General features: G+C 42.1%; 1 protein-coding gene across 1 annotated transcript in view; it reads right to left on the bottom strand.

Moving 5' to 3' along the window:
* Positions 1 to 238: 238 nt before the first annotated feature.
* LOC120786325 (glutamate receptor ionotropic, NMDA 2D-like) overlaps positions 239 to 24,886 on the bottom strand; it is a 119,032-nt gene continuing 94,384 nt past the window's right edge. The window contains exons 11-18 of the mRNA XM_040121729.1: positions 23,853 to 23,978; positions 21,854 to 21,966; positions 19,633 to 19,749; positions 18,930 to 19,090; positions 13,817 to 13,886; positions 12,981 to 13,098; positions 2,057 to 2,118; positions 239 to 544 (exon numbers count right to left, since the gene is read on the bottom strand). Coding sequence (XP_039977663.1) covers positions 293 to 544; positions 2,057 to 2,118; positions 12,981 to 13,098; positions 13,817 to 13,886; positions 18,930 to 19,090; positions 19,633 to 19,749; positions 21,854 to 21,966; positions 23,853 to 23,978 — 1,019 coding nt within the window. The 3' untranslated portion in view covers positions 239 to 292. The remainder of the gene's footprint in view (positions 545 to 2,056; positions 2,119 to 12,980; positions 13,099 to 13,816; positions 13,887 to 18,929; positions 19,091 to 19,632; positions 19,750 to 21,853; positions 21,967 to 23,852; positions 23,979 to 24,886) is intronic.

The raw sequence follows: 24,886 nt of genomic DNA, 5'->3' as shown, positions 1-24,886 counted from the left end.
TATAGTTATTTGGAAAAGACCAAGCTCTAAATATTTCTTTTATTTGTCTTGTCTCTTATCTTTTTATTGTTCTGATTTGATTTATAATGTGTCAAGTTCTGTTTTTTCCACGTTCAGTTACATCTTTTGAATGTTGTACTGCATCTCCATGCAAGACAATTTGCTATAACACATTTTATTATTTCTGTTGTTGTTGCACAAAATCATTATTAAAGTACTTAATTTTTTTCCTATTGTGGCTGAATGCATCTCTGGCTACCACTTGTGTTTATTTAGATAATTCAATAACAATTTAATTCTTGTTTTTTCGAGCCAATAAACCAGGGTGCTTCTTGAAGTGTACGGGGGGGGGGTCTGTGCTGCCTTCTCTCACCCTGCTGAGAGCCAGAAGGAAGTCCATCCCACCAGATCGCTTCACGCAGTGTCGTAGTTTCCAGTACACCAGATGTTCCCAGGCAAATACCAGGAGGCTGAGCCCCATGGCCACCAGCAGCATGTAGAAGACCCCCGCCATGTTGTCAATGTCCAGTTTACTGCTCATCACCTGGAGGGGAGAAGAGATAGATCGTTGAAGAAAGGAGGGAGGGAGAGAAACAGGCGTTGTTATAGGAGGTGAAGGAAAGAGCAGAAAAAAGTAAAAAGCAGAAGAGGTAAAAGGAAAGCATTATTGAAGGGAGGGGCAGAGATGAGACTGCAGAGTGTATTTATTACTAACGAGGGCCAATTTGTCTCCCAGACAACAGGTAAAAAGTTCATTACAGCTAGCAGTACAAAGGAGAATCCTGTGGTGTCACTGGATGTCACAGCAGCCATCCGTGATGTTTTAGAGCCCAGGCACCCAGAACACCAATGCAAAGAACAAAACATGTCAGTCATCACAAAATATCTGGGTCGCATCAAACAAAGAGGTTTTCAGACAATTCAATTTATTCAGTTTTCAACATTCACACTTATTCTTGAATCAATAAATATTCACGCTTGATATCAAAGGTTTTGGTTCCTTTGGGGCCATTTGCACCCAATATGAGTACAGACATTTACTCAGGGCTGCATCATTTTTGTTTGTGTTGTTTGGCTAAGTGAGAACAATGTAATTTGAGCTTGGATGACACCAAATAACTGAGCACATGCATCCCTGAAGTTGCGAGTCCTGGCCCTCTGCTGTGAGGCCTGCGGTGCAGTTTGGGGCTGAGGGTCTAACCTACAACGACTCCAGGAAACAACCACAAAATGCAGGCTGACCTCTGATAGGCAGCTCTCGCTCGTGTTTTGAAATCTGGACAAAACAAAATGAAGTGACGGCAGGCAGGAGCGTGGATGCATAATCATATAGAACAAAATCAAATCTCAAACCTGGGAAGGAGACAGAAACTCTGTCCAATAAACAAACTACTTTTGATTACATTTAACTTTTCGTTACAAGCTGTGGTTTGCAACCCGATTGCAAAGAACCATGAACTCTGGATTTTGGGATGCCTTTAAAAACTTAACAGTTTTTCCACTTTGTTTTCTATCAAGAAAACAAATCAGCAATTACCACATCGCATAAGAGTATCACCTTCATCAGTTAGGTCTAAGGTGATAATGAGTTGTCAGGATAAAATTTCTTTTACCTTAACACACAACTAATGTAACTAGGACCTGGAAGTGGCTTCATACACTGAAGCACTATCACTTTAAACTTAAGGATACTTTAAATTCTCTCTTCAATTCACTGATCTGGTCTCTTAAACGTTTCTCTCTCATATGTTAATTAGGGTGAATGAAGGCAAATGAGACGATGAGGATAACTTCAGTTACTGGTTATCGGTCAGTGGGAATACGAGCGAGAACGCCTGCACATTACTGAGGCCTGCCTGGGGTCTGGTCTGTGGCTTCAACAGGATCGGCACCGTGGGTGGTGCCTTGTGACACCAGGTTGGTTGAAAAACTACATAACTGTCCCACTGATTTGTTGACCAGAAGTAAAGGTTAGACTATGTTTAGTTCATTCCAAAAATAGCGCAGAACATGAATGTGTGCCAGGTTGATGGAGAAAAGGTGTAAGAAATCGTACCTCGATCTTATCGTTGTGGCAGATGCCCGACAGCCAGAGACGTTCCAACATATCAATCTCATCTGCAAGAGGAAAGGTGGATGGGAGAACAAGGAGGTTACAAATAGGAGGAGCTGAGAGAAAATGAAATTGCAAGATATGAAAAGGGGGAAGAAAAACTGGTTTGTGAGGAAAGAGAAGGAGCTGAACAGTGTAGAGGAAGAACAGGCAAGGTGAGGAAGAAGGGAAGGAAGATGAGGGCTGAGGGAAGGAAGAGACGATCGGTGGAGAAGGGGTTTAAGCAGCAGTAGAGGAGAAAAAAAAAAGGAAAAAAATTCTAAAAGATGAGGATTACCACCTCTTTGTTAGGAGAGGAAGGTGTCTGATCCCCTGAGGGAGAAGAAAGAAGCAATGGAAGGAAAGCTGAGGAGGTGAAGAGAGAAGGAGGAGAAGGAAGAGGAATCGAGTCTACAGTGTAATGACAAATAAAGAGGGGGACAGATGATGAAATGCAGCACGGGGGAGAGAAATGAGAGGAGAGAGTGAAAGCTTGTTCGTATGATGTTAAAAAAGAAGAGAAATCGAGGTAGGTAGGGGGCAGACCAAGGAAAGAGAACTTACAGTTGCATAAAGAGAAGATGAAATAGAAGGACATTCTTATCACCATCGTGCCCAGTATACATAATAAAGTGAAAGGGTATCAGTTAGAATGTTGGAAATGACAAGAAATTAATAAAGTCCAACGAGACATGCATCTCGGTTCCTTTACCTGTGTTATTACTACAAATTACAAGCTCAGTAATATAAAGCATGAAAGGAAAATGAAAAAGTAGAAAAGCAGGGGGAGACTAAAGAAATTGGAAAGGAAAAGGTTGCAGGAGAAAAAAAAAAGGAAAAAAATTCTAAAAGATGAGGATTACCACCTCTTTGTTAGGAGAGGAAGGTGTCTGATCCCCTGAGGGAGAAGAAAGAAGCAATGGAAGGAAAGCTGAGGAGGTGAAGAGAGAAGGAGGAGAAGGAAGAGGAATCGAGTCTACAGTGTAATGACAAATAAAGAGGGGGACAGATGATGAAATGCAGCACGGGGGAGAGAAATGAGAGGAGAGAGTGAAAGCTTGTTCGTATGATGTTAAAAAAGAAGAGAAATCGAGGTAGGTAGGGGGCAGACCAAGGAAAGAGAACTTACAGTTGCATAAAGAGAAGATGAAATAGAAGGACATTCTTATCACCATCGTGCCCAGTATACATAATAAAGTGAAAGGGTATCAGTTAGAATGTTGGAAATGACAAGAAATTAATAAAGTCCAACGAGACATGCATCTCGGTTCCTTTACCTGTGTTATTACTACAAATTACAAGCTCAGTAATATAAAGCATGAAAGGAAAATGAAAAATTAGAAAAGCAGGGGGAGACTAAAGAAATTGGAAAGGAAAAGGTTGCAGGAGAAAAAAAATTAAAGATGCTTGCAGTGAAATCGAAAAGAGAAACTGGGAATTACAGGCAGTGACTGGAAGAGGCCCTTTGAAGTGGGCTGTGAAATGGCCTGGCGTCTGAGTCGGGCACACCAAGGGCAGAGCGACGCGACAGCACATGGGAGATGAAAGCGGGGCGCGCTCACAGACATTACACTTCCCGCTTAAACTGTCAGAAGAACGCGCCGACACACACATAATACACACGCTGAGCCCCGGCGTGATGGGACTCTCAGTGCCGGCCAAAAAAGGAAGGAGGCGGTGGGAAGGAGAAGCAGGATCAAATGTACAGAGAGACTGATGCAGACAGATGTTCACCGACCCGGACGCAGAGGATCTTTAAAACGTGCAAACGCACACTGACATGCAGACACACACAGCATCTGTGACTGTACAAACTCTGAAGGTCTCCCAGTCAAAGGAAGTTCCAAGTCCCAATGCCTACAGTTACAATATTAATCGACCTCTGGGTTAATTACGCCGTCTGGAAACCCTCCCATAAAGCCCCGCCACACTGATTAGACCACCGCAGCTCGGCCATGTTGACTGAAACGTCAAATCCGCTGAAATATGCCACAAATCTTAATCCAACATGTATCACTGTGTGCCACGTTTCACTTCCCCAACAGTCATGTGTGGGAACTCAAACGTTCCTTGACAGCTGAATTAAAACGGGCTCAACTCGATCGACCCTGCCCACTCTCACTCTGCTCCCTGCACAGATCCCGACGCTAATACGCATGTTCATTCTGCGTGCGGCTCACTCCCGTTATCTGATTCATCGAGTTTCAATGAGTGCTGGGCCGATTTTCTCTCTCCCCGTCCGGCTCTCCGCCTCTCGGCCTTTATCTCCCTGTAAATACGTTAATCATGGCGGTCGGCAGTGCATAAAGCTGCTCTTTGGGAAGAAGTCCTCCCCACAAAGAGCTGACAGGCAGTCAGAATTTCAGCTGTATCCTCTCTCACCTGCCCCGAGGAGGAAAATACCACTCAGTAAAGACGGGGACTTGCCGACACAAATGGAAGGAGCAGACGTGCAAACACAGAGGAGGAAAAGCCAGAACTTAAAATAGAATTCACATTCATTCTGTTGATTTGGGACTGTTTAGCCGGGGTTTATGTACAATTAAATTCAGTTTCCTCCAATTCTATGTTGACCTAGCGAATGTGTCTGTCTCCCTTGAACAGCTTTACATTAGGTCAGCAGTGTAGAGTTTAGGCCTTTCCAATTTTTTGGATCCTCTCAGAAGTATTATAAATAACGTCTCCTTCCTCCAATCTGTGCAGAAAAATGCATTAAGAGAAAGGGTATTATGCCTGAGAGCAGTTTCATAAGTATAGTATCACCTGGAATTTCTCCACAAGGAGGCCAAACCAAATGCCAGATGATCCTCAGCAGGGTTCTTTCAGTGCAAAGGAGCGGTTTTTGTACCCTCTCTGAGCTCTTCGCCGGGTTCCGCAAGTGCACCATGTATTGGCCATGTCAAGGAGCGTCGCGTCATTTGACGTCCGAAGCACACACCAAAGGTGTCATACAGACAGAAGACGTATTCAATACGCAGTCGTCTGGATGTGTCGATCTGAGATTTTTTTTTTAGCTGCTCACTCGTGTCAAAACTGGGAAATAGGACCGTGGCGTATCCTGATGAGTTGCTGCCCTTCAACCTGTGTTGAAACGATGGGTGTTTTGACACAAATCAGATGCCACCAGTGAGTGTTGCCCTTAAGGGTGAACCCAGACGCCCGTAATTTAACGCTTGAATCCACAGTCTTCATTTTAGACTCTTCTCACCGGAACAAAGAACAGCATTTGTTCAGAGACTTAAAATGACCAGCATTTATGTTCTCCTGATAACTGACCATAACTGTGATCTTTCCCTAAATTGCCCAAAGAATTTTAATTGACTACTTTAAAACCAAGAGTTTTCCCTTCAGGCTCAAAACCCCCTTCACCACTACATTTTGATATAATGTCAACGTCACTGCTAATACCAGACCAATTAGCATGTTGAGCTCTAATTTACATTAATTAATGAAGAAGACCCCTAAATTTCCATTAAAAAAAAAAAAAAAAAAAAAATCACTCCCAACTTGAAGGGGGTCATCCACCGTTTTCCTGAGTGCCCCAGATTTGGAAGTGCTGAGCCTCATCACGAATGTTTAATTTGTGCCGCACTTGGCCAGGAAACCACCTCAGTGTGCACTGGGGGTCACAGCCTGATTTAGCGAAGAGAACCACATCATCGGCAAATGACATTACCGTGAAATCCCGTCTTTATATGAGCTATTAGCTTCCTACATCTCCTGCCCAAACTTTTGATTACTTTGGATTCATGCATATCTGAGTATATGTAGGTAAAAGTGTGTAAGTGCAAAAGTTTTTAATGTGCAAAAAAATAAACAAATATACAAGAAGTGTCTTCAAAATTTCAATAACATAATATCGATGTAATGAATTTTGTACCAAGCAAGACAGAGACTCTACAAATAAAAGTGATGATGGTTTGCAAGCTTTTACTGTATTGAAACATGTTTGGTCTTAATTCATATTTCAAAGTTGCTCATTTCATATTTCCTTTCATTTTCTACCTGTTCTATTTAGATTGGATTACTTGTTATTTTCAGTGACACTGCGGACAGCAGCAATATTCAGTATATAAATAACTGTTTATGAATCAATAGTGAACTTTCCTGGGAGAGCAATAGTGGAAACACAGAAAAAACAGGAAATCATTTAAAGTTAATGTAACAGCTTCTTTGTGAGTGACAGAAGTGAATTATATGAGCTGTGGTTATTCCTGCTGTTGTGTCATTGCACAGTTCCTCTATCCTTGAAAAGAAATTGCTTTGTCAAAACTTAGTGGGTTTTTTTAGTTTTTTTTTTTTTAAATATCAGCCACACTGAAAAGAACAAGTAATGATTGGACAACCAGCCTGAGAGACAGACGATGTTTTCATGGTGGGAGAGATGGGAGAGGTGGTGCGTGTGAAGGAGGTGGTGAAGTCTACTTGATCTCTATGGAGATGGATCCCTAAAAATATTAATCTTTTCATGGGTACTTCTGCAAAGCACTTGGAGTTATGTGGGTTATCAAACTTCTAGCAAGTCAGTGCCAGAACATTTTGTTCAACTGCCAGAACAATTTCAACTTTTACAACCATCCCGTCTTTCATTCTACCCTCTCTTCTGCCTACAAAAATGCAATGTGAGGAGACTGGAGTCGACCTGAGTGACCAAACACTGACGACTTCCCTGAAATCCCTATTGCTCAAAGGAACATTTACAAGCCAGCAGAGGTTAACGTTTTAAAGGTCTTAATTGAATGAAGTAATGGAAAAGTGTTTATGAGATTCTGTGTCAAAATTTAATACAAAGGAAAATAATGCCATGTATCAGGGTTAAGAGTCCTTTAAAGGGAAATTTCTTCCATTTTTATCGTTTGTTTTCTTCATTCTTTTATTTGTTTGTAGATGTTGATCCCAAATGATCTGCAGCTTTAGTTTGACCATAAAATTAAACTAAACAGAAAACAAAAACAAAAAAACAATTTGCAGGTTCAGAGAAATATCTGCAGCTCTATTCTCAGTCTATAAAATTAAAATCAACATGCGGGTCTCTGAAGACTCAAAGGCATCTGAACAAAAAGGAATGTGAAGAAAAAAGAAATAAATTTCCCAAAGGTGTACAATGCTGCCACGGTTTGTTCCACCCATAGTGCTAAAACCTTTTCTTTTTATCATTCGTTTGCGTTTGAGGGGTTTTTATTGGCTTTGCTCAGTGAGCATGAATCAGTGTGAGTGACACAAAGAAGTAGTGGAGTGGAAGTGAACTTTAGATACACGCTGCCGTGGGATTTGAGTCCAGGTGCAACGTCAGCTGTTGTAACAGAACAGATTCCTGCATCTCGGTCCTTTGCAGCGTCACTTTGAAGACAGTTTATTTCTTGGAAGTCTGTTGGAGCCAAGTGGGACTTGACACAAAACTGCCTCATCTTCAAAAGGTTTTCCTTTAACAAAAGTACGACGGTGCAACTGCTCACCCACTAGCTCTCTTCTTTATGTTTTGGGAAATGGGGGGTCAACAGCGCTCCAAAACGAGAACTCAACAGGTAGTAACTGTGGTTACAGTTGGTAACTAAAGCAGAAACACTATGGCTCATCACAGAATACGATAAATTCTTGAATAAAAAAGCTGGTTTCAAATAATTGCCGAGCGATTAAAGGACGGTGACTCATGAACTCCAGGACAAAACATTAAGGAGATGGAAATACCCATTCTGCAATGGATCACATGGTAAATTCAGCATTATGTACATTTTTCACAGCACTAATTCAGTCAGTACAACAGAGTCGTGTCATACTCATCAATAAATATTTCTGGTAAAAAATCTTTATAACAGAGATACTGTTTTTCCTCTCAAATAAGTTCCACTTCTTCTTTGCCGTTATTTCAGTCTAGTTAAATTAAATGAAACTCATCAATTCCTGCAGGTTTTCCGGATTTAAGGAGGGGTTATGCTCCCGAAGCCGCTGAATGTAGGAATTGCTGCATTTCATTGACAGTAGCTTAATACAAATCAAAAAGACAGCAAAGTAGAAGCAATTGGAATTTGTGAATGATTAGCAAATATAAGTTTTTAACAAAACAGGTATACTCGTTTGAGTATGAGTGTTGTACTAATGGAACAGTTGAAATGAACATAATCCTGAATTTACCAAGACAAACAAACAACAATGAAGTGCTGAGTTTGCATCAACAGCAAATTAAAACTGGAAGAAACTGAGTATTTCTACAGGTTTTCTCTCTAGCTAGGGTTTCAGGTTAGGGGTTAAATATATCTAAGAATTTATATTATGTCCATCCTCTAAAATCAATAAGTTGCATATATCCATATCAACAGTTTTACTGTTGGTATCAAATAGCCAGGTGTCTCATTTAATTTCAGACTTCTCAGTGTGAACATTTGCTGTCAGCCTCCAGTGTTTTCTGCCCCTGGGAGCTGCTGTCATTGCCGGCGCGCAGGTATTTTCCGCCCGCTTCTCCAGCTTCCTAATTGCAAACAGGCTAAATTGCTCCCCAGAGGAGCCAATTTGGGGACTGGCCAGTCATGTGCTAAAAAAGGAAACGACAGCGCTCTAACGAAGAGACGCATTACGAGGAACAATTACAGGACCTGTTGCGGGCCACAGTGCATATGCGGTGGACAATGGATTCATGTGATGTCTTTGGGGTTGGTCGTGAGGTTGCTGTGGCGCATGCTGAGCTTCTGGATGATCAATATAGAGAGCACAATTAGCCAAATCAGCGTTAGCCGAGAACTTAAAAGGCAATTTACAGCAAGTCCTTTAGTGCAGCTCAAACAATTTTTTATGAAATTTGGAGTTGTTACATGATACACGGAGTTTATTGCCATCACTGGATTAATGATGACAACATTATTGAAGTTTCTGATGACACAGACGGGAAGTCCATACATGTGTGTTTTTGATGTTTTCGTCCGCTTCCTCTCAACTCTTTGTCATTTCTAGGCCCACTGAGTTATCACCACAGTTCAGGACGATCGAGCTGTGATTTATGGCTGCCTGAAGACTGTGTCTGCTGGATTTGGCTCTGACAAATGATACTCAGCCTTACCAATGTCAGAATTTCAATTTCACTTCAATGTGTAGGTTGTTTATCATCCTAAATAATCTACATTCATCATTGCAAAGCTTCAATATTTGTGGATATTGTGTTTTCTGATGCAATTTTTGTTTTACCTCCTTTTGGGTGTTGTTTGTTTAAGTTTTCTCCTCTTTCCCTATGTTTCGTCCTTTAGTTGGTCAAACAACATTTAAAAAAAATATAATATATATGTTTTTCTGACAAATATCCGAAATGGAAAACCTTCATATCTGAGCATGAGAGAGCACTTATCCTTTTTCTTAAACCAGTATATAGTGTAAACGTGCATGAACACATCAACAAGGTACTAGTGTGCATGTACTTACATACTCATAGAGCTAGTCCTCATGTGTGTATGATCATTTTGCTCCCTGTCATTCATAGCTTCAGTGCTTCAGTTTAACGGCGGTACTAATTCAGTCTCGGTATTTTATTTTCCTCGAACAAAGATGTACCGTAACACCGCTGGCACCTAGACACAGCACCGATGCCAGCAGAAGCTGAATGGCTTTCCTTCCATTGTAAATTGTAAAAGATGGGGACATATGTTCATATCGAGAGTCCTTCTAACTACTGCAAAACCAAATAACTGGAGCCTGTCAAGGTCACCGTGTAAAAGTTATCAGTGTGTGCCTCCTCTCCTAATCCACAGAGCGTGAATAGAGGTGAGCAAATATTGGCAAAACATTTGGGGTCAATCAAAAAGAAATCAGAACATTACTTTTGCTTTAGGAGCTCAGCAGCACGATAAGAATTTAACAAATGCTTTAATAACATAACATTTATTTCCATCTTTGCTGCAACATTTTTTGCACAGAAACTAGAATTTCGTGACACTGGTGACACATATTTCTGAAGATTTCAGCTGTAACTCTGCCTCTGTCTCTTTTGGTCCACAGTTTCCTTTCTGCAGACCCAACAGTTGATCCAAGTTGTAATTTAAATAATGCACACCTCTCTCTGGGATTTAGTAGACTCTTTGATAAGGATGGTTGAAATGTAGAATTTAAAAAGGATTCACGTTTTTCCCTCTAACGTTTTCCCAACCGTTCCTTTTATTGCTTTTCAGCCTCCTCTTCCATACTTACGTACACAGAAGCAGGACTGTGAGACATCAAGAGACCACGATGGACACAAACAGGCATAAACTGGCTGGTTAACAATGCCAGCCAATTAATTATGCTATTGGAGCTACAGAAGGAGCTGTGTACACCTCCACTCCTCCATCTTCCTTCACATCTGTCTCTGTCATACCTCCTGCTCTCTCTCTGTTCTCTCCTCTTCCTTCTTTTTGGGATCTGGATTGCCCTTCTTCCTCTCGTCTACATTTATCCCTTTTTCTTACGTTAAAGCGAGAGCTACTTATGTAACTGTGAAACGTGAGTGACCATTGGATGTAACGGTTCGGCTGAAAATGGCTGAAGCGTGTTAGTGTAGACAATCAAGGAGAAAGTCTGGGTTTGAATGCATTTTTCAGTTCGTGAAAGGGGCATGTTTTAAAAACATATGACCTCACATTTAGTCCTATTTTGAAACTGTTACCTTGTCTTTGTATTTATTAAAGAACTCTACCCTTTAAGATAATGTTTCCAAATGGTAGCATGCAGTCATACTGCCAGCTGCTGTTCAGGATCAACTGGATAGATACTTTCATTCCTCATCAGCAGCAAAAAAAAAAGGCCGTATTTTATTTTCTGTTCCAGTTTCTCCCAGGAATTGTTTAAAAATCCATCAGACACAGTGTCTAAGTTCTTTGGATGACGATTGATTAAAATAATGCAAATATTTGGACTCTGTGTGCAAACACAAGCACATTCTGGAAGACCCATTATCGTCTGCCTCTTGCTGTGTTATTTTATGAAAACAATTAGCCCTGGGCCGCAATTTCTAGAACACATACACCCACCGCAGTAACATATGTTAATAGATGTAACACATGCAAACATCAACATGACACGCTTCAAATGAAGGAATACAGCACTCAGAAATCTGTGGTAAAACGACAGAAACGATTTACTAGATAGTAAAACACTTAAACAATTTAAATTATGAAGAGAAAAGTGAAATTAAAAAATGGAAGAGAGGCCTAATAAAGATCACACAGTCTGCAGGGAAATTTAGTACGTTCAGATAATAGGTCAGAAGATAGGAAGGAAGATGAAAAAAGAAAAAGAAAAAAAAAATCAAGAAAAGAAAGACATGTACGTCAAACACAAAGAAACTAAAATTAAAAAAAACCACTGAGGAACTTTTAAATACATCTCAGAAAGAGAGAAGCAAAAATTCAACACAAAAAGTGACATCTCTCAAATAAGAAGTGTCACGATGCCTCTGGTAAAAAAACAACAACATGCATAAATAGCAAATAAGGGGAATAAATTCACAGGGAGTCAGGCAGTGTGTGTGTGTGTGTGTGTGTGTGTAATCAAACAGATGAGACAGAGAATGTGTGATGTGCTACTGAGTGTGTGAACAAAGAAAAAGAAAATGAGTATATGCGTTATCTGACAGGTTTAACAGAGATCACACCTCCCTTCCTGTTCCTTTACACTATTCTTCCCTTTAACCTTCTTTATTGATCTTTCTCTCTTCCCCCCCCCCCCCCCCCCCTTTCATTTCTCTGCCCCCCTCAACCATCCCATCACATCTTTCGCTCATCCTCACTCCTTGCAATTTCTTCCCTCCTTCTTCCTTGTGCCTTTTACTCCATCTCTCTACCTCATCCTCAACTCCTGCCTGGCTTTGAACTGCCTCCTCTTTTATCCAACCACCACCCGTGTCAAACCACCCGCTAATAAAACCCAATGTTAACTTTTGCCACAGACACACTAATATTCTGTAGAAAATTTACAAAATGGTGTGCATCAGTCAATATCTTAATGATTGCGAAGGACGACCACTATTTTCATATGTACCCAATTAGGATAGTCTTAATTCAGGGATTTGGCAAATGGCAAATTTGTAGATACTGAACGTGTCAGAAGTATCTGGTCTTGCAGTAAAATATCTACTTGCAGTGACTACAGCATTTTTTTATGGTTCTGTTTGGACTCTCACAGCCCTTGGTTCAGGTTCGGTAAAGATCCTGGTCTGGTTTAATACAGGAAAAGGTTCACAGTGACTTCAATATACAAGGTGTTCTTTTGCACTGAACCAAAACCAAGATCTTAACTTCAGCTCAAGCAAAGTGCTTTTGTTGCCTCAACCACAGATGGGACTCTGGATCTGAACCCAGATCACAGCTGTACGTTTGCCACCAACCCCAACCACCTCCAGGTGACTCAGCTGCAGTTAATAAATGAAGCACTTCATTCATCCAAAAAAATATTGCATCTGAACATAATCCACTCAGCGATTGTGTCGCCACTAAAACATAATTGGGAAAACAATTTAGTATTATATGAACCTATTTTCTGTGAGACAGGGCTGAAATGACATAGGACCATTCCAAGAACGGCTCACATGAGCATGTTTTAATATTCTGCCGCTATGATTGTGGTTTCTTCTGCCCAAACTTAGCCAACCTTTCTTTGATTTTTTTTGGCATTTAGACTTTTTATGGATACTGGACAATGAAGGGGCAACAGGATATGAGGTGAGAGTGCGAGGGGGAATGACAAGCAACAAAGATGCTACGGTTGGTATTCGGTCATCAAGACGCCCCCTTAGCCAACCTTCCTAAGTTACATATATTTGACCGTGTTCATGACTTTATGCTCCTTTTACAAAAAATGTTGAGACTCAGCTGCTTTCTCTTTCTGCTTTTACCACCCTCTAACCATGTAACCCCCTCCACTTCAGTCTTACCGTCTCCAACCAGCTGCAGCAGAGCCAGGTCCAGTGGCCGTTTCCAGCGGGAGTTCTTGTGCAGGGCGATGCCGTAGCCTGTGGTGGCGAACACCTTACCAGATCCAATGGTCATCACCTTGTGGAGTGAAACACAAACATGTAAACATCCGCTCAACCACGCATACACACACAAACACATGAATCCCTAGAGTCAGATTCAAAGAGACATATGTCTAGGAGCATATGAAAATGAGCTTCATTTCATCTGTGGTATATTTTGTCTACTGTCATTGTCTCATAAATGCAAAACAGTTGGTTCAGCTCTAATATCAACATCCCCGAAAATCCCATAGCTTGAGCGTGGGATATTGTTTCAATAGAGGAATTAATATAGATCCACATCAATTGTAATAATTACTGCAGCAGCGGCTGTTGTATGGGACTGCTGGGAGCTCAGGCCTCCCACAGACCTTATTACAAATGATCCACGGGCAGAATTTTCAGTTTCGCTTTGGGAGCTGTATCAAATGCAAACTTATAAATAAATCAACACCAGCGCTGTCCAAAAACGACAGTATTAACTAGCTACAGGCAATGAGGGACAAATATAAAATGCATTGGATGTGTTTGATTTATTTAATGCAGATGTAGCTCTTGTAGAAGTGTTCATTTGGCATGCTTGTTGCACTTCTGTTGCTCTTCCCGAAAGAAGATGTCGAGCACACAGAAGAACTTGTAGTTTTTGTACCGCACAGTAGCCGCAGGGTCAGGGGACTTCAGCAATGGCTGCCACTACGTACTGTATGTGTGTGTCACTGCGCAGACCTGTGACGTGATGGAGATCTACTTCTTACCTTGCAGCCCTCGTCCTTCCTGGCCATGTAGTTCAGCACTGCAGCATCATAAATGAAGGCATCCAGTTTCCTGCAGGGGAGGAAGGAGGGGGGGAAATGGAAATCACTGACCTGGAGCTAAATGACAACAGAGGAAGTGCAACTGATCAACAGAGATGATGGATAAACCAGCGCTGAGACAGTGACTGTCTAAAAAGACACCGAAAGCAAAAATGGCTTCTTTCCCAACGCCATTTTGCACCAAAGGTCAACAATCACACAGAGATCCTGGCACCAAACGTCAATGCAACGGCAGAAAGACGCTGGACTCTAACGACTCGAAGGTCGGTCATTTTAGTCTGAAATGAAAATTGGGTTGATTTCAAAACCCAAACACTGGACAACTGACATTGTGATGTTTAGCAGACGTTGGGTTTTGGTCACCATACGTCACGACCAGAATGGCGGTATTCTGTGTCAAGATGTCACTGGACTGAGACGGATGGACATTGTTGGGTTATGGTTATTTATCAACGCAACTTAAAACCAACAAAATATCCCCGTCAGCTGTCACCGGTATTTTATATCAAACTGATTCTGGCATTACACATTGTCATGACACTGAATGTTGGTCACCTGATGTCGGAACCGACATTCAACCAAATATCAGCCAGCTGCGTGCCTGCTGGGCTGCGGATGAACCAACTTTAAGTTCTCAAGTAGACTCTTCTCATGTCATTTCAGCCTTTGAAAATATGCTTCATCTTCTTGCAACACCACGTTGGCACAAACGGTAGATGGTTCCAAGATGGTTAGCAACATCGCTGCCCTGCGCTGTAGTCGTCATACTGTAAACGAAAGAGCAGCCAAAATGATTTGTTTCTCACACACGTTTGTGTTTCGTTAAAAGTTTAAACCAGATATTAAACTGTGTAGGCTATATAATGCATTATATACGGTGGTGGTTTTGCAGTAGGCCTGGGCCATAGGGTTAAAATCCAAATATCAATATTGTCTTGTGATTCTTTTATATCAATATATATCTCAATATGGCAAATGTATGCAAAATCGCATATAGAATAATCACGTCCGTGTTCATTGCAATGCATTGTGTTCCAGTTATATACTGCATCAGACAAGACTTTTTACACTTAAAATCATAAGTTGAAAAACCCTGGTTTTTAAAATGTGCGATTATAATAGTCTCAGAATCATGGATACGGAAAGATTTATTTGTAAAACAATAACACAATATGACAATAAATGATACAATGAATTCTTGCCTGGCCCCACTGTGCAGCTATTTTTACAGTAGTTTGTTGCGGCTCTGCAATCCTCTCCGTCAAGTTGGAGATATCAGAGTTATCACAAATTCCCCACATCTCCTACAACTAGGAAGTCGATGTGAAAGGCTGCTCAACTTTACCATCCGTACAATGTGACATTGATACAGCATTTGGCAGGTTCTCTAAGTTAGCTGGTCGTTGATACGCTCTTTGGGAAAAGAAAAAAAAAAATGATTTCGGCCCCAGATTTATTGCTTGAGTCATGTCTCTGTTTCCAGCTTCTCAAATGTGATGATTTGCAGAGTTTCACCGTTTCACATCGCTGCAAACAAAAGAGGAAATCTGAATACATGAATTTGAAGTCTGGGAATTGGTGACAGACATTTTTCACAATTTTCTTTCTACACCAAAAGTGAATTACAACAGTTCATCATAAAATAATGGATTGAATGTAAGAGCTCGGTTCAAATTGATGATGTATATATGAGGATCTGATGATGGATTTGTAACTACACCTGCTCTTCTCCTTCACATTCATTCATATTCACGCTCGGGAGCTGCACTGTACAACCAAATTCTTCCCCGAAGAAAAGGAGGACTGCGCTGAAGGATGGAAGCTTGAAAAGAGGTGATGAGGAGGGTAGACGGTGCGGAGGGGAGGAGGTGGGCGACAGGAAAAGGAGTGAAAAGGGGGGTTAGAGATAATGATTGGAGGGAGGGAGGATGTAGGAGGGAAGGAAGTGCAGAAGCAGAAGCAAAAGGAGTTGATGAGCTGGGAGCAAGGAGTTAATGAGGGAGGAGGAAAAGGCCAAAGAGAAGACAGAAAATAGGATTAGGGAGAGAAAGAAGGAGTTAGGAGGGGCGAAACGAAGCAGAGGGGGAGAGGTGATGTTTGGCACCCCAATCAGACAGGGATCTTCATACCACTTTGCTTCAGTGGCGTAAAACTAATGTTTTCCCCCATAAATAATGTCAGGATGAGAGGTAGAGAGAACGATAACAAACGAGAGATAAACAGCGGATAATGAGGGGGATGGTAGAGAGACTGGGGTATTGAAGAGAGAGAGAGAGAGAGGTAGAAACCGATGCAGGAGGAACAAGGAGGATGAGGAAGGATGATAAAAAAAAGGGAATCACGGGAGTTTTTATAAGCCGTCAAATCTCCTAAGGACTGCGGCCGTTGCATGTCAAAATGTGTTTATGCGGTGTGTGTGTGTGTGTGTGTGTGTGTGTTCGCTTGCTTGTCCCAGTAAACATTTGAACCCCTAATCTACATCACTCCGCGGTCCCCGCACCTCCCTCCCCCTCTCACTTCAACCACGATGAGCAAGTGTATTTTTTATGGCAAGTGCTTTGTGTACTTTGCAACCCCACAGGCAGATAATACCACCCCCCCCTCCGGTGAAGACAAGAGGTGCCTGATTGGCAGCACATGCTGAGATGTTGGGATTTTCCACCCTGCACTGCAGTTGCTGCTAGCATGTATTATTTAAAACTACTTTTGTTTACCCTCTTCTTCTCCAGTCCTGTTTGGTAGCCATGATCGTGATGGGGCTGCACAGCATACAACAGTACAACAGTTAGCTGAGGCTCCCAAGGCGAAGCAGATCGATGCGCTAGCAGATTGAGTCAGACGAAGGCGCTGTAATTGAAATGAGGTGTGCCTCAAGTTAAATATAAAAACCTGTGGATTATAGGAGGAGCTTAGCAGAAAGCTGAGTCTCATTTTAAACTGACAGCAGAGGTATATTTGTATTAACAAAATTTCTGCTGTGGATACAGCCTGGTTGCTTCCATTACTCATACTCACTGTAATGTAATGCATTTCACTCTGTTCCACTTTAGCCTGATGCACCATTTCCCATTTTTTTCCCCAATCCACACACCCGGTGTTTTCTGAGGAGTTTCTGCAGCGTTTTAGAACTTTGTTGCTCATTTGTCTCACTGAGCAGATATAGTTTCATTTCCACAAATTAAACAATCCACACCGACTCCAAGAAAGGCACACGTGATTCATCTCAGCGCGTTTTTTTACACTTTAAGTCTATTTTTTTCCCTCTTCGATATGTTGTGAACTCCCAACCCTAACTCCTAGAAAATTACCTTCGGTTTCTATACAACTAATCTGTAACAGCAAATTCATTTTGTAGGAAACATAATTGTGACCGGCGTTTATTTACATTTAACAAAAACGACGATCTTTCCCTGACCTTAACCAGAATGCTTTTGTTGCCTAAACCAAAGACGGGACTCTAGATGTGAACCCTGGCCTCTGGATGTGACAGTCCTACGTTTTTTATGCCCCCGATCCATCCCAACCACCTTCTAGCGACTCAGCTGCTGCTAATAAACGTAGCGCTTCATTCATTCAAAAAATATGTTGCCTCTGAACATAATCCGGCCAGCGATTACAATTCCAACAAGACGTATTTGCTGTTGCAGTTGGGTTGTAAAGAAACGTCATTTCTAGAAGCCGTAACCACAGATAGTTGATATGAGGTGTCTCCAGAACAGCTTCACTGCTACTTGACGTAGATTGTCAAAGTCCGTGCAACTCAGCCGGAGTGATGAACACCGTTCTTCAAAAGACATTCCCTCATTTGCTGTTCTGATAGTGGTGGTAGAGGGCGGTGTCTAACGCAATGGTCCAAAATCTTCCACGCTGCCGGTGTTCGACAGGGTGGTGACTCTGAAGGCCACGGCATGTGATTCGCATAGCGGTCAAGCCTTCCAGTGACCCCTACTGCCTGGTGGATGAGGGCATCGTGACCCAGGAAGAGACCACTCTCATCAGGATAGAAGCATTTCAGGTGATCACAAAATAATTTTGCATACATTTGCAGCTCTGGCTGCTGAAAGGACAGCTGGTTCTAAGGACAGCGATGCCACACTTCTTTTCATCACAATGTGTGTGCCTAACATATATTTCAGATATCACACAGAAGTTTAATTGTGTTTGAGTGATTTTTAAATCTTTTATAAATGTGTATGTTTACGTTTTAAGACGTTCAACAATGTTGCAGCCTACTTGATTACGTTAACTGCCTTGTTTTATTTTCTTCATCAAGAAAATGTAGCGCAGAATGTATTTAATTCTCAGGTCTCTCTTGATCGGGATCTTGAAAGCCCCCCAACGCTCACACAGGTGTTTTCTATTGTGGCTGATTAAACCTCCGCCCAGGCTGAAGTTGGGTCAAGCTTTGTGAGCTAACGAGGTAAGGTCGCCAGAATCCATGTCCCAATAAAAAAAATGACTGAGGTCTAAGTGACCTGGCCCTAAAAAGGCGAAAAGAAAAACGGCAGAGTCAGGAAGACTCCCTGCAGCTGTGACACCACAAAGTGTCGTTCGCTGACCCGTGCGACAGAGGTGGGGGCTGGAAGCTTGGTGACACACTGACTATTTGCTGGGCTAGCTGGTGAACTGATGGCGGGCGAGCTAAGCATTAGCTCAGTCACAATAGCCCCCAGAGCTTTTTACTCTATTTTTGCTCTACAGTTCCGTTTACTCGAGACGCATAAACATCTGTGCTGGTGGACAATGGGTGCGTGATGTCCTACACCTCATAAAATATCAGAAAGTTTTAAAAGTAGAATTATATAGTAATTATATAGTAAAGTATTAGAAGGAAGTATTAGAAGGAAGACATTTTACTATGAAGCACATTTCTTTGTCTTAGCATGAATATGAAAATATAAAACTCAAAACTGGAGGTTCTGTCCCCCTCTGGTATAATTTAATTTCTCTCTCTTTGACAAGCTAATGCCTTTAACTTGCCTTTCCCATAGTTGTTTCCTTATTTATCCCTACTTTCCTGTTCCCCCTGTCCCCTCGCTTTTCCTTTCCTCACCCGGTCTTGAGGTTGTCAATGGCCTCCTCGACACCCTTCTGGTTGTTGCGGATCATATACTGGTGCATGTTGGGGTAGTTGGAGCGGATGTTCTCCTCGGTGCTGCCGTTTGGCACCGTGCCGAAACGCAGTGGTGGGTACTGCTCCGTCGGCTGCTGGAACTATACAAGCAGAAGAAAAGAAAAGAAAAGGTGGGTGGAGATTAAAGTGATGGAAGGGAAGGAGGAAGTTGAAGAAAGGTAGACGAGAAGGGGGGTGGGGGCTGAAGCCTGCTGTAGGATGAAGTGCTACAAAGATTCAAAGTCTTCGGTTTCAACGAAGGGCCTTTCAGCTATAGTTTTCTGAAGAGCTGAGGGGGGAGAAGGATAAAACAGATGAAGTTTTTAAAGTGTCAGAGTAGCAGGATACAGTTTTGTGGGTTCTGCTGAATCTGCACTGAGAAATGACAAAAAGGTAGGAAACGGGGGGAGGGAACATTTTGAAGGAGCATAAAGGATGAAGTATTTCGAGCTCTTCTAAAGTTGTCCATCAGTTTTGGAGAAAGACACGAAACAAAAAAACTTTTTTGGGAATGATCACGTTTTTGTTGTTACTTTTGAAGATAACAAAAGCCCTGAATGTTCTTATTTTGAAAGTTTTACATGATGTAAACATACGACATAATTCAATTTCTTGCATATCTGTCCATCCATCCATCCTTTACCTTCTTATCTGACAGCCCCGACACCGTGTCGATGTACTCCTCCTGGATCATGAAGGCAGCCAGGTTGGCTGTGTAGGAGGCCAGGAAGATGACGGCGAAGAAGGCCCACACCAGCACCTGGCGGAAGAGTGCGGTGGAGTAAGATCAATGAGGGCTGAGTCTGACAGGCGTGGAAGTATTTTAAGATGCGGTGACACTATTTTCACTTCTTGGCATTTCAGCGCTAAACCCACAGCTCAAGCTCTGTCTTGCCTGCAGGGTAGAGTCACATTTGTCAGCGTGACGCTTCAGCCTCCAAAAAACATCACTCTAACCTCGGCATTTGTCCCTGTCTTATCTGAACTGAAATTCAAAATGAGATAAAGTGACACAGTGCCAGTGTTACAGTATGTACGGTATATGTACATACATGTAAGGGGGTATTCTGGTATTGCCTATTGAGTAAAGCATCGGCGCACACTGGATAACACAAGCTGACCCAAATTACTACAGCACAAATGAAATATTCCCTTAAAGGTGGCTTAAGGAACTGGCGTAAAGACATTTGGCTGTTCAGAGTTGCTGCTCTGATTGCTGCATGATGCTGAGCTGTTAACATTCGGCCAGGAAGTACGCAGAGATGTGGATTAGTCTCAGAACTAAACTTGCACTTGCAGTCAGTTAAGAACAGGGCTAATTGCTTCCACAGTACTCTGTGTTTATGCCAAAAGTTTATCTGCATAATTTTCTTCATGAATAAGATGAAGAAAGTACACTCTTAGCTCCGGCAAGTGAGATATAATAAAAAATTTTAAAAAATCTTGGTGGATAAGGATTAAATGTTTCGCTCAAGGATGCTTCAGCAGGGGGATTTGTCCTAGCAGGAGGGTTGAAGGACAGACTCCTCGCTTACAACGGCTCCCTTGGGCCGATCTAAACCCTTTTAAAACTTTAATGTTTTGTATCAAAAATTCATGGTTGTCAATTATCCATCCAGTGCATGCTGGGATACTCACTGGTGACCCTGAATAGGCTTAAGGAGGTATGCAAACTGAACAAATAGATGAAAGTCATCCATTAAAGATTAAAGTTACCTTGCCATCTTTTTATTTGTTGCCTGTGATTAGCTCTGGTTGTCTGATTTCAGATTTGAGCTGGCAATGGATCCGATTTAGGTGCTGCTGTCAAATGACTTTTCTTTCTTAAAGACACTGTTGTCTCTTTAGTGTATTTTAAAAATGATCCATAATTAAATGAGAGGAAAGGGTTTCTATGGGCTACTGTACCATTTATTTTTGCATTACCTGCAGGCTGACACACAGCAAACCTACAGTTTAACCAATATCAACATTTTCAGGGAAAAGGAACTAAAAATAATCAGCTTTCCTTCTCCCCGCTGACCCCTTTTGTAAAGCCTTTAGAGCTGCTAATGAGCTCTTGCGATGATTGGGGTTGTTGTGAAAAGCACTCAGGCAGACAGAGGAGAAAAAAAAAAGACACCTTGAGTTTTGCACCTCCCGTGGCTCTTGCTCTGCAGTGGCGGGGGCAGGCCTTCAGCTGATTTTACTTTTCATGTCGTGAGTGCAGAGGGTAACAGCAGGTATTAAAAAGACCACCGTGGTGAAACAAGTGAAAGAACACTCTCAAACTGATTGCACCGGCTCATAGAGCTTGTTAGTTTGGGGTTTTTTCTTTTGCAAATTAGGGATGTGCCATTGTGTGTGTGTGTGTGTGTGTGTGTGTGTGTGGGGGACAACAAATCATGAAGTCAAGATGAAGTTGTAGATGGAGCAGTATTGTATTTTTACCCGCCTATAAATGTTTCCATCAGTATCCAATCAATTAATTTAAAGAGCTTAACCATCAATTCACTAAACTAAAAACTGATGGACTGTACTGTTTCATTAAACCCAGATGTAACTGGGCTGAGACCGATTGAAAAGTGGACATTTTTAGACATCTAGGTTACAGATAACAGAATGTTAATGTCTATATTTTAATGTGAGGTATGTGTTTACTACATGGAGAAAAAAAAAATACAGTAATTTAAATGCTGTTGAAACGTAGATTTTATGTAACTTAAACATCTAAAACCACTAGACATCTAGATATTTAAAAAAAATCTAATTATTAAGGGTTATTGGATGTTGAGTCACGCAACTACTGAATACAAAAAAACAATCAGCCGCTCAATCAGCCGATGAGTATGTCAGTCAGTGATTGATTCAGGCTGCGTCTTTACCATGATCTTGCTGGTGGTTCCTCTGGGATTCTCCACAGGCACAGAGTTGTTGAAGACCAGTGCCCACAACAGCCAGACCGACTTCCCAATGGTGAACTTAGATCCACCTGACTCTGAGAAACAGAGAAATTAAGGTGTAAAGCCATTAAGGTCACTCATACTAAGCCATTCAGGTTTCCTCAGTATACTATTTGCTCCAGTAAACCCTGCTAACACGCAAATTTAAAGTGATATTAGGCAACTAGTGCTGGTTAGAAAATGAGAACATATGCATTGATAAGTTAACTCAACCCAAACAAAATACAGTACATGGTGCCCAACCATTACATCCATATGTAAGGGTTTAACATCTTTTTTCCAAAACCAGGGGCATTAATCTGCTGCTACAACAGCCTCCATGCTTCTGGTTTCAGGCTTTCCACCAGATGTTGGCTTGGCTGGCTGCAGGAACTGGCTCCCATTCAGAGCATTAGTGAGATCCAACACTGATTTTGGGCGCTGAAGTCTGGCTCGCAGCTGGTGTCTCGGTTCGTCCCAAAGGTGCTGAACGGGGCGGAGGTCAGGACCCTGTGCAGACCGGTCTAGTTGTTCCACACCAAACTGGGAAAACCATTTCTTTATGGACCTGGCCGTGTGTGCGGGGCTATTGTCATGTTGGAAAAGGGAAAGGGCCTGCGATGAACTATGCACGGAAGCATGTAGTCAGCAACGCCCCCATACTTTTGGCCATATAGCACATTATGACGTTAGGTTGCAGCGTCTGTGGAGACAAACTGCCCTACAGCTATCTAAGAACTGTCTGATGTTGTAAGTTCAAACAGTGGAGACTGAGTTAAAGAGGGGGGCAGAGCGAAGACCGATATGGAGTTATCAAAGATGAAAGCTGGCCGTAAACTCCCCTGTGTTGGACACGGACACCCTTATTCATGAAGATGAAATGCGGACACTACGTCTCTCACTGTACAGAGCGTCGTCACACACCGACTTTTTTGCACTGAAAGGGCAGTTAAACTTTGAATATATAGGTGATGAAAAGATGCAGGGAAGAGAGGGAAGAAAAGAATCTATTAAAAGCCAATAGCAGACGTCAGTGTGTTTAAAAGGTCATTAAAACTTTGCGAAAGCTGAGAGAGAGATGAAAGGAAGGGTGAACACATTTCCCACTTACTGTAACTCTGGCGGTGTCTGGTCATTAGTTTTATTCCGTATGTATAATTACTTCTCTACTATTTCTTCACTTAGTGCTAGTAGTCCCAATGAAAAGTGTCCACTGTGTCATTTTCTCATACTTTGAGTGACGCAAATGAAAATTCATTTACCTCCATTGTATCGGGGCTGGGGCAGAAATCTTGGATGGATATTTGAAAGCGTGGACAAATTCTATTTTAAAGGATGTTCATTTGTGACCTCTGGTAACTGCTTATAGTAAAGAGCGTCACACGATTACAAGTGCTCATTACATATTACGTATTGCAGGATAAGAATAATAGACAAATAGCAACGAAGAATGAGATTAAAAACAGTGTGTTTAGAGAGGTAGAGAGGTAGAAGCGGAGGTGTTTAGCACAGAATGAGCTAACATTAACCTGTCACTCCAAATTAGTAAACTTCCACTTCAATTTATTATAAAGTAATGATAAACATGTCCTGATGATTATTTAAAATGAAGTACAGCAGCACAGAGGAGCAGCCAGTAAACAGCTGGAATGAATGATGAACTGACAAGTGCTGTAGAAATGTCAAAATCAACAACCCCCGTCAGTGTTTGTTTCATTAAAACTAAATAAGCCCGATCGTGGGTGTCGAGTGACTCTTTTGACTCGTGCAGTCACAAGAAGTGGGACTCTATGCATAATTTGAGCAAAATGCCCTTCTCCAATCTGCCCCCCTCCCCTTGCTTACATAACTGACAAAGTGACAAGTCAGTAATAATGCTGTGAAATGAGCATTGGCGGTGGGTTGATTGCTCTGCCGACGCTGGAGTGGCTCTGTCTCTTACTCTTGGCGCTCTGCAGGCTGCGGTTGTATCCCACGGGGCTGAAGAACTCGAAGATGAAGACAGTGACAGCCACCACCGACAGGCACATCACAAACATCATCACCCACACCGCTGGGCTGTAGGGCTCTGCGACACACACAAACACACGCATGCAAAATATCAGATAAAGTTTGACAAGTTTGCCTGTCATCTGTGAAGTACCACTTTACCAAACGGAGAACCGTCGTGACTGGACTGTGGGCAAAGACACATTTTGTCTCAAGTCATCCAGAAGATGTTTAGATATTTCACCCGATGAGTGAAGTAATTGGGATTCATCATCTGGGGGGCCGTGAATATCTCTACCTTTTTTCATGGTAATCCACCCTGTAGCGGGCAGAGCATTTCACTCACAGCTGGTGAGGTCAACTTCAATCCAACAGTTGATGAGAGGTTTTAGTCGGGGCCGCGGTGACGGACGCACCGACCGATATCGGCATCGCTGCAGATACAGCAACGGCAGTCGGCTGACGTGGTGGCTCACTGGTTAGCACGCATGTCTCCTGACCCGAAGATTGTTGGTTCCAAACCTGGTTGGGCAGGGCTTTATATACTGTAGGTGTTTCCAGTTCTGTTATCTAGAAACTTGAATAGCGCTCATCTCCTCTTAAGTTATTTGATCTTGTTTTAAGAATTGTGTTAGCTGGACTCTGGATTTTTAAGACCTCAGGTGAAAATCACCTACAGCACCTGCATCCTAATTTGTTTGCTTCAAGCAAAAGAAATTCACATCTAAAATGTTTTCACTTAAATTTGAAATGGCATTTTTGCAGTGCATCTGGCTCTCTAGCGGCTAAATGCTCCATCGTGTTCACCAGTTAATCTCTTACTGTGTCCGATTATTGTTAGGTGCTGAGAAGGCAGTGTACAGTGGGTCTTTACAGCTTTTTTCTCTGACAACAGCTGCCTGCTGCAGCCAAAAACAACGTTATGAGCGCAGTGCGAGTGAACCAGAACAGCAAAGTTGTGGTCCAGACGGATAAACAGCGAGCTTA

The sequence above is a fragment of the Xiphias gladius genome, chromosome 24, assembly GCF_016859285.1.
Source record: "Xiphias gladius isolate SHS-SW01 ecotype Sanya breed wild chromosome 24, ASM1685928v1, whole genome shotgun sequence".
NCBI classification, from domain to species: domain Eukaryota; kingdom Metazoa; phylum Chordata; class Actinopteri; order Istiophoriformes; family Xiphiidae; genus Xiphias; species Xiphias gladius.
This window is presented reverse-complemented; position numbering and strand designations above follow the sequence as displayed.